The sequence below is a fragment of the Akebia trifoliata genome, chromosome 7 (assembly GCF_017979445.1).
Source record: "Akebia trifoliata isolate Shusen 1 chromosome 7, ASM1797944v1, whole genome shotgun sequence".
Taxonomy (NCBI): domain Eukaryota; kingdom Viridiplantae; phylum Streptophyta; class Magnoliopsida; order Ranunculales; family Lardizabalaceae; genus Akebia; species Akebia trifoliata.
The window spans coordinates 29,192,417-29,202,005 of NC_141381.1; the positions used below are offsets into that span (position 1 = coordinate 29,192,417).

Genomic DNA, 9,589 nt, shown 5'->3' on the forward strand with positions numbered 1-9,589 from the left:
TTACAGAGGTCCAATTGATTGGAACATTTTCACTCACCTCATAGTTGATTCTTAAGAATCACAGACACACCTGTGCATTAACATGCAAAGAGTTTTCTTAAAACAAGTTATATTTATAAAAGATGCATAATTGAAGATAAAATCTCATTAAGTCTTGTTTTTGAGACGGTTGAAGAAAAAAATCAACATTGGGGAAGATTTTGTCTAATGTACTAACCGATCATCTCTAAACTTCTTTTGAGAGGTTCAAAACGAGAGAGAGAGAAGAAAAAAAACAGGATTTTTTAGCAAAACGTGATAGGTTTTTCAAGTTTAGATTGGATCGTGGTTAATCTTTGTTGGAAAGACAATAATAACAAGTACAAAATACATACAAATCTATCATAATTTAATTTGCTTCCAAAAGGGATTAAAGATGATTCTTAATCGTTGTAAAAAGAACCAAGTCAGTACGGTCTTCAAATCAAGCATATCATAGTCGTATTTAATAACTATTGTTTTTAGTACCCAATACTTCAATGTTATTATATATAATAACAATTGTTTCAGACAACACCATATTAAACAGTCTCACATGCCAACACTTAAAAGCCTAATAGGTTCTGGTTAACAAGAACAGTATACCATGAGATCCTGCACATGCTTTTGTATGGTTCATATTAAGTATTATGTGGGTATCATATATTTCTAAGCTAAGGTATTTCAACAATTTAGGGGAGTATTTTTCGATGGCTTTCTCTCTCTTGGGTTGATCTTTCGTGTTGGTTTGTCGCACTTAAGAACTTCTCTCGACCACCTTTCTTTTTTGGCTCTTTAATAATCACAAAATATACTCCACCTATAATATTTTAAAAAAAAACTAAAAAGAAATGGCACATAGGAGGGAAGAACACAAAAAACATCTCAATTCGGTTATTGTGAATCATCATTATTATATATCAAATACTAAACACCTTGTATGTCCATAGTCAACCATGGAAGACAAAGTTGCATAGAAATTATTACCATAAAGGAAACCTAATTGAAAGCTGTTTCGGCTGCCATGCTACTCCTGTGCTGCTTCTATCTCACTTAGGCTCGGACTTGGTCCTGTACTTACTTCATTGATCTCAACTACACCCCCTGATTCAGATACTTTTGTGATCCTCTGCAATTCATCATCCACTTCATCTGAAGGGCGTGGAATCATCTGATCATGATCAGATTGCTCTTTCAGAATCGATGGTTTCGGTTGTCGGATAGCTGCTGCAGCCTCTGGCATGACAATAGGTGGTGGTTGGGGAGGGACCCACGAACGTTGAACCATCCGTTCGTTGGCTGTTGCACGATAAGAGGCCATCTTCAGTTCATCCTCAGGTTCAATCTCTGTGATTCTAACATTTTTACGCTGCCACCAAGGCTCTGAACTGTCACCATTAAATTGAGAGATGGGCACGTTTTCTAGTACTTTGGAACTCGAATCTTCACCATTGTAAGAGCCATTTTGACCCTGAGCAACCTCCCATGGCTGTTTAGAAGAACAACAATGGAAAGATATCAGTCATAGTGAAGTATTGTAAACAATTTAACCACAATTTCAAGTCTGATTGCATTTAAGATGTTTCGAATTGTTGAAACTCTGAAAACGCAGACCTTGATTCTAGGTGCTAATCGAGGGTTTGATGGAGGTTGATTAGGGTTTGGAGGCAAGTCATTGATCTCCTAGAATTCAGACAGAATGGGAAAGATTTATTTATTTATATCGACAAATCCAGTAAAATCAAATGCAGCAAATCAAAGGAAGAGGCATGCTTACCTTGATGCCTGGAGGCTTCTCCCCTCTCTGTATCATAGCCATGATCTGCAAAATCGAATTTTGTAATCCTTGGCAATTTATTGGAAACTACTGATAAATTGATTAGTTGCAAATAAAGGGAATTACTTCATTAATTAAGCCCAAAAAACAAGAAGTGACTAATTATGGGAAAGTCAACAAAATTAATACCTCCATATATGACTTTGGATGTGGTGCAACTGATGGCTCCATAGATGTTGGTGCTGATGAAGACCTCACTGTATAGAACAATTATCAGAATCATGAAATCTGATTGGCAGAAATTGGTTTGAGCATACAAAGATGTTTTTTTAAATTTAAAAAAAAAAAAAACTGGGGGGAGAGAAGAGACACTTCAGTCCCAAACAACAACCTGAGCCCGAGTCAAAATCTGCCATGCCATTCGCTCTCGCTTGCTGATAAGAACAATTTGAAGTAACATTAGACTCAAACTAGGAGAAACTTGAAACAGAAATATGCGATTATCAGCTCTAAAGTATCTCCAGAGATTGTGGAATCAATCAAACTATTTATATACTTCATTAACACTTTGATTGGTACTCTTAATTTACCACTGAAACTGTTTGAGAGAGTGTAGGATCTTCTTGGCCCATAAGATGGGACCTCCACAGGTTGTTATTACTTGGTCCTGAAGATCAAACAGAAACGCAAAGTAGTTGATAACAAAATTAAAAAATTCGCTCACTGATAGGGAGAAGGCTTGTGCAGAATTATCAACATAGTTCTTGATTAAAAAAACAAGACATGTCAATAAAAAGAACCACAACAACCCAACATTATGTTTCTAGAAAATCTAACATATTATAGTAGGAAAAAATTTATCCTTCACCATAAGGCTTCACCTACCTAATACCACTATTATAAAAATTTAAAGGTGCCCTTTACGAAGTCTTTACGTGTCTGATTTTATCTATACATACAAAAAAAAGGGCCCTTTATAATTTACTTGATTTCCTCCATCCTCATTCAGAAGCATGACTAACATTTCTTGACAGAGGTGTTACAAACAGCAAACAGCAAATATCTAAGGTGCACCAAATATCAGCACACCATGAATATTTACAGCATTGTGGTGGAGCCAGAGGAGCGAGAGACAGATTTTGGCCACCAACTCAAAGAAAATTTTCCATTGTGAATCCAACATCTTAACACATAATTTGGTACATGTGTTCATCAATCAGTATAAGTTACTTCCACTTTGGGCAGTACTAGTTCCCAATGAAAAGTATTTAATATCATCCACTTTTTTTTTTCTGATAGGTAAGCTGGACTTGAACCCACAACCTCAAAGTTGCACTATAATATGTCTAACCAAATGCGATAAGACTCCAAAGGCAACTTATGGCTGAAGGCATCAGACTCCAAAGAATTCCCTTAGTCATCGAAAAAATCCTCCCCCCAACCCGAACTTGTAAATAATTAACCAGTGGCATCTCGAGCATGGATAGAAAGTGCCACCACTCTAACTTAGCTACCTTGCAATGGAGCAGCAGATGATTAACTGAACCAGTATCACCTTTGCACGACTTAATAGTTAGCCATAGAGATTCCTCACCGAATAATAGAGTCCGAAGTCAAAATTTTCAGACACCGCCAACCACAAAAAATGCCACCTTAGAAGGGGCACTAGGGCCCCAAACCTAGGTAGAAGGGAAGCATGCAGAAGCCGAACATGGCAACTCTAATAAGCAATTGACTTTATTGAGAATTGCCTATCTTTATTAGCCACCCACTCCCATCTATGCATCTCCTCGGAAAACCAATGCCATCCAAGAAACAATGTTCACCAACACCGCAATCCCATCAATCTCCCAATCATTGAAGGCCCCCCCCCCTTAAACCAAACTCCCAATAAACAACCAACCACAATTGATTCAAGAAAGCAATAATCTGTTCATTCTTCTTTTGAGATGACGCATAAAGAGAAGGGAATTGATCCAACAGGGGAGACACACCATACCATTGGACCCCCAAAAAGGACCAAAAATCTAACTCTATCACCTCTCCCCACTCTAAACACATTTCTCTTCCAAGACTTTGATCAAATTTAAGAACACTTCAAAATTCCGCAGCTGAACGGTGCCCTAGAGATCTCACTTTCCCATCCATACCTCCTTTCCCTGAATTTTGCTTTGAAATTCTTCTCCACAAATTATTACACTCAATCCCAAATCTCTGTAACCATTTTCCCAAAAGAGCCTAATTCATCTGTCCTAACCACTGGAAACCACAACTCTCCAAATTTTTTGCTTGAGCAAATACTCCTCCATTTCACAAGATGGAATTGCCTCACCCCATTCTTTCCATGCCATAAAAAATCTCTAAAATTCTTAACCAACTTGTGTTTGATACTAATGTGCATGTTCATGTGGTATGGATTAAGTTCATTGAAAAGCTAATTCCTGAGGTCTGATACTAAACATATTCAATCTGTTATCTACGCAACAAGAGACATTTCCATTTCAAGTAGGTAACAATGATTACTATCTCCTCAACCTGTTAGTTTACATGGAAAGGTTAATTTAACTCGCAAGCATAAAGTGACCTAATAAAAAAGTGAAAAGTGCATTAACCAACGCAAGTTCATCCAAAACAACTGGTTTTCCTATTCTTCCTCATAAATTTCTTTTCTATTCTTTTTCTTTTTTTGATAAGATTAAAATTTCAATTAAAGTGAAACAAAACAAAGAAAAAAACAAAAGTCCTCAACAACTCATGAAGTACATAGTGTACAAACATGTATAAGTGCTCCAAACTCTCAGATACTTCAGCGATTGCTACCTATGCCATATGTACATTCTATCCCACAAAAAACATTTGTACTACAGGCACAGATTATAGAACCGTCAATCAGTTTCTAAGAACAGAGTAATTTTCAAACAGAATGGCTACAAACAATTCTTTGTTAGAAAATATCGGAAGAAGCTTACCATTCCTAGACAAAGATTTACCTTCTTCAGTATGCTTGATAGATGAGATAGCAACTTCCTTTGCGCCTTCCAATTTTCGGAGAGAATTTCTCATTGATTTCATTTCATCCGCTTGGGCATCCAACAGTTTCATTAAGGCCTCAAAGTATTGCCTCTCTGGGAAGAGTTACACAAAGGTTTTAACTATGGAAATTTAAAAATCATATAGAAAGAACTGATTAATGAAAACAAGAAGAGAAATGCAAGAACTTCCAAGGGAACTCCAAGGAAAGAAGCTCACTCTGAAGTCCATTCATTCCATAAACACTCACCTTCATTTTTTGATTTCAACATTTCTTGAATAACTTTAGCCAGGTCAACAGTTGCAGCTGCAGCTACTTTTGCAGCTGCTGCTGCTTCTGCAGCTGCTGCTGCTTCTTCAGCCACACTCGGTTTTGAATTACTTTTCTTCACAGAGTCATCTTCTTCTTCCGATACAACCTTACGAATCCAGGACTTCAACCTAGGTACAACAGAATTCTGTACAAGGAATATTTTATCATATAATTACCCAGTTTAAAACTTTTTGCAATAAATAAACATCTATGGTAGCTATACACATGTGTATGTTTACCAGTATCAAGAAAAACACAAACACTACTTGGCCGGTCCTCTTGGTTATAAAATTTAATTATTTCTAGCAATATAAGACTTATGTTATAGCTCATAACAAGCTTGTCTTTATCATTTGTAATTTAAGAATTACAGATGGTGTTTTTTTTCTTATTCTTTTTTTTTTTACTTTTTTTTTTTTTTTGATCGATAAAAGCAATATCATTAATAGTGGTCGAGATGACCAGCAAACAAAACAAAACAGAAAAAAGAAAGAGAACAAAGATATCCCAAAAACCAGCTAGGACAATCTACAAACACAATCCCAACTCCCCATGAAGTCCTCAAAGAAGACTCCTCAAAACACTTTACACCAAACAATCAATCTTACTGCACATATCATATATCTTAATGGTTTCATTAATTAATTATGTTGATAAAAAAAAACTATAGTTCAACAAGATTAAAAATTACATTCATTGTATCAATATGTCTGCCATGATATGTGAATCCAAGCCCCAATCTTGGCATGGGATGTAAAATTAACCAAATTGCGTGGTGGGTATATAATACCGAGTTCCTAAGTTATATTATTTGATGAAATGATGGTAGAAAAACTTTCAATAGTTTGGGTAAAGATTTCACAATGACAACAATGATGATAGTTGAAAAAAGGACTATTCTAGCCCCAAATGACATTAAGGCAGAAAATCGAACGTATGGCTGAGATGGAAAGAATTGTCACAGTTTTTCTAGAGATACATTTTCAGGGGAATCCCTATGACTATGATTATCTTCTCATCTCGACCATATATTCCACGCTCTGCCTCAAACGATGTTTGAGGCTAGCATTTTACGTCAAAAATCTTTTTGATACCTTAAAAAACAAAGCAGTTCCAGCTCCTGAAACAGCAAGCACCCCTATGAGAAGAAAAGCATGAGACCAGTGAAATTGGGCCTTCCGTAAGGTTGTCATAGTGGAAACAACACCAGTAGGAGCAGCTACTGCAGGTTGTTGAGTCTGTGCTGGAACCTGTGGCTGCAAGTTTGTAGCTAACTTCGACTGGCCATCTGTTATTAGTAACGGAGGAAAACAGTGGAGCATCAGTGAGATACAACTTATAGCTAAGTGTACCAAACAAAAAAGTTCACATTTGTAACACTTTTTATCTCTACTAAGTTAAGATTGAGCCCGTGGCTTAACGACTGCAACACAGATCAGTAGATAAAGTTCATTACCTTGATTTGGGTTAGCAGTCTGTATACTTGAAACAGTCGGAGCCGGGTCCTATAATCGATCAAAAATGTCATAAAATTACACGGGCATGCATAAAAGAGATGGGGCTTTAAAATTTTCTATGAAAATTTAAAGGCCATCAAGTAAGAAATAATGTCAACAAGTTGCTTACAGGTACACGACGAAAGGCTTCATCTATCTCCTCCTTCGTGAGGCCCTTCTTCTCAAGAAAAGACCGTCTGTAGATGATTGGAGAATCCTTGACTTTTGGGTGCGATAGAAATTTAACAGCATTTTGCACTTGCTCCTCTCTCATTGGTTCTGAGTTTACGAAGAAAGACTTTGGGGAAGCTTCTTTGGTTATCTCATCCTTTGCAACTTGCCCACTTCCATCCATTGGTTTTGCCAGCTCTGACCCTGCTGTTAAGTGCACATTATGCACATTATCCATCTGATGGAGTTCAAAATATTTCAATGTGCTCATGCCCATACTTTGCGTCTTCAACCATCTTTGCCACTCTATAACTACTTAGTACGAACTAAAAAGAGGAGCATATCTTTACTATTATAATGAGAGAAGATGGAGTAGAAGTGGTTCAACACGAAATTTTAGATCCCACAAATGCCTCCACTTTTATATTTAAATTTAACATCATGGTCATTTTGGGCAAAAACCAAAAAAATTGAACTCCTACGACCCTAAAATCACATTGACTAGTTTTCAAAATTACAAAAATATCTATTTTACTATCTAATCTTAAAAACCCCCTTTAATTAATATTTTAAATTACTAATAGGCCCTTTTTTGACATGTGTGTGTCTGCACATATCACCTTCTAGTAATATTAATAGGAATAGATACTATTAAAACTAATTATGAACATCTGGCAACGCAACAAGAAAAATTCCATTCTCCAAAAGAAGAAAAGAGCCCTCATATTAATATACTCTTTGACAATACTAATCTAATACAAGGAACGGAGCATAGAGTAAGGACTCAGTTCTCGTGTGCGACTCCACTGGTGCGCCAAAAAGTCTCATATGTTACATGACTCATATAGACACTCATATGACTGAACGAAGCTAAGACGTACCAAATGGAAAGTGTAAATAAAAATTACTCTAGATCATTCGCATGTGCAGATAGCATTAGCAAATTTCTAGGTCGGATCCGAAATAAAAGATGTATACCAAAAAAGCCTAATAAAAGTCAAAAAAACGAGAAAAAATTACTAAAGTGCACCATAATTAAAAGGAACCCAGGATAGTGATCAACCCTACATTTTTGCAAACGATTTTCTTTGTACCTATCTAAGAATAGGAACCTGTTAGCTTGGTGGGTGCTTAAAAAGCACATCCATCTAAGTCTGAAAAAAACAGTAGAAAAATATGGAAGGATATCCCGGCCGCACCGGTCAGTAACAAACTAAAAAATAACAATTACGATTCACGGAGGATCTCTACTACCGTGCAATCCCAAGAAATACAAACCCATAAGCTAGAGACCAAAGGTTACAAGGGTTTGCATCAACAAACATTAAACCCATAAAGGAGGAAAACAACTTGGCATTAACTAGGCTGGATTATGCTCTAGGGAGTCCCCTTATTATGTCAATTGTCATGTTTGTACTTCATAAAACTGAGATGAATCAATCAGAACTTTAAGACCACAAAATTAAGGAGGGGAAATACCATCTTATCCCTACAATCTCATTTATTTCATATATGTATGTTTTTCACTGGGTATTTAAGATCGGTTCATTTCTTACAAATATATATATATATATATATATATATATATAATATATATATATATATAATATATAATATAGGGTCAGGTTCAAGGGCCATATGAGAAAACATATGTAAAAACTTTCGTTTTTCAAAAATTTTAAAATATGGGTTAGAAATTTTGGATTGAGCTGATTTTTTGTGAGGATGATCTCTATGATGGGAAGATCATCCAAAAAAAAAAAAAATCAGCCCAATCTGAAACTTCTAACCCCATTAAAAGTGATTTAGAATGTGGACCGTCGATTTTTTACCAATTTTTATCACTAATTTGTAAATCACTTTTGATGGATTTAGAAGTTTCTGATTGAGCTGATTTTTTGTGAGGATGATCTTTTCATCATAGTGACCATCCTTGCAAAAAATCAGCTCAATCCAAAACCTCTAACTCTTATTTTGAAAAACGAAAGTTTTTTCATATGTTTTCTCATATGGCCCTTGAACCGCCCCCATATATATATATATATATGAACCAGTTTTTATTCAATATTTTACCGAAATTACAACTTTCAAGAACACCCAAAGAAAAACCCACATCAAGATATGCAATATTATAAACAAAGTTCTGCACATAGATTTCTAACCGATAACTAAGGGTACCTCATAATTGATTTCAACATCATTAAAATAAAAAATAAAAAATAAACCAAAAACCAACAAAGGAACTCGAAAAGAAGAATAAAAGAAAAATGAACTGGGTTTGGAGTTTCTCACCAGTATTAGTGGGAGAAGATGTCGATTCACTCCCCATGGTTACAGCTTCCTTCAATCAACCGATCTCTCTGTCTTCAACAACCCAAAGAGAGAGAGAGAGGGACGAATTGAAAGATTTGGGAGAAGTGAAGAGGGAAAGGACGATGTCAGAGGTTAGTTTCGCAGGTCATCTCGAAAGTCGAAAAGTATCGTAAAGAACCAAAACAACGGAAGATCAGATTATCCATTTATTTAGGGCTGTAACCAATCAAATCGGATCTGACCATATCCGAATTCGAATCCGAAATTTTTGTTACAGCATCCGAATCCGAATTCAAAATCGGACGGATCCTATGAGCCAACATCCGAATTTGAATTCAAAAAAATTATCGGATATCCGGTAATCTGATCCAATCCGATAAAAATTTGATTCCTTCTCTCCAAAACCAATTCAATTTCAATAGCAGTCATCTTCAACATTCAAACATCAAATAAAAAAATTGATTTTTGAGA

At 35.9% G+C, this 9,589-nt stretch overlaps 1 protein-coding gene across 5 annotated transcripts; it reads right to left on the reverse strand.

Annotated features, from left to right (window-relative positions):
* Positions 1 to 884: 884 nt before the first annotated feature.
* On the reverse strand, positions 885 to 9,301 carry PEX14 (peroxin 14). 5 transcript variants are annotated; one of them, XM_086448186.1, is made up of 12 exons: positions 9,098 to 9,300; positions 6,765 to 7,012; positions 6,595 to 6,643; positions 6,233 to 6,426; positions 5,076 to 5,283; positions 4,765 to 4,920; positions 2,386 to 2,462; positions 2,187 to 2,229; positions 1,985 to 2,052; positions 1,796 to 1,840; positions 1,633 to 1,701; positions 885 to 1,507 (listed from the first exon to the last, which is right to left on the reverse strand). In XM_086448186.1, exons 1-12 carry the CDS (start codon positions 9,132 to 9,134, stop codon positions 1,046 to 1,048), a joined length of 1,656 nt encoding a protein of 551 aa, XP_086304312.1. In that variant the 5' UTR covers positions 9,135 to 9,300; the 3' UTR covers positions 885 to 1,045. The 5 variants fall into 5 exon arrangements, with proteins under 5 accessions (XP_086304312.1, XP_086304313.1, XP_086304316.1 ...); XM_086448187.1 differs by having other exon boundaries at positions 6,765 to 7,009; positions 9,098 to 9,299; XM_086448190.1 differs by having other exon boundaries at positions 4,786 to 4,920; positions 9,098 to 9,299.
* Between the last annotated feature and the right edge of the window lie 288 nt (positions 9,302 to 9,589).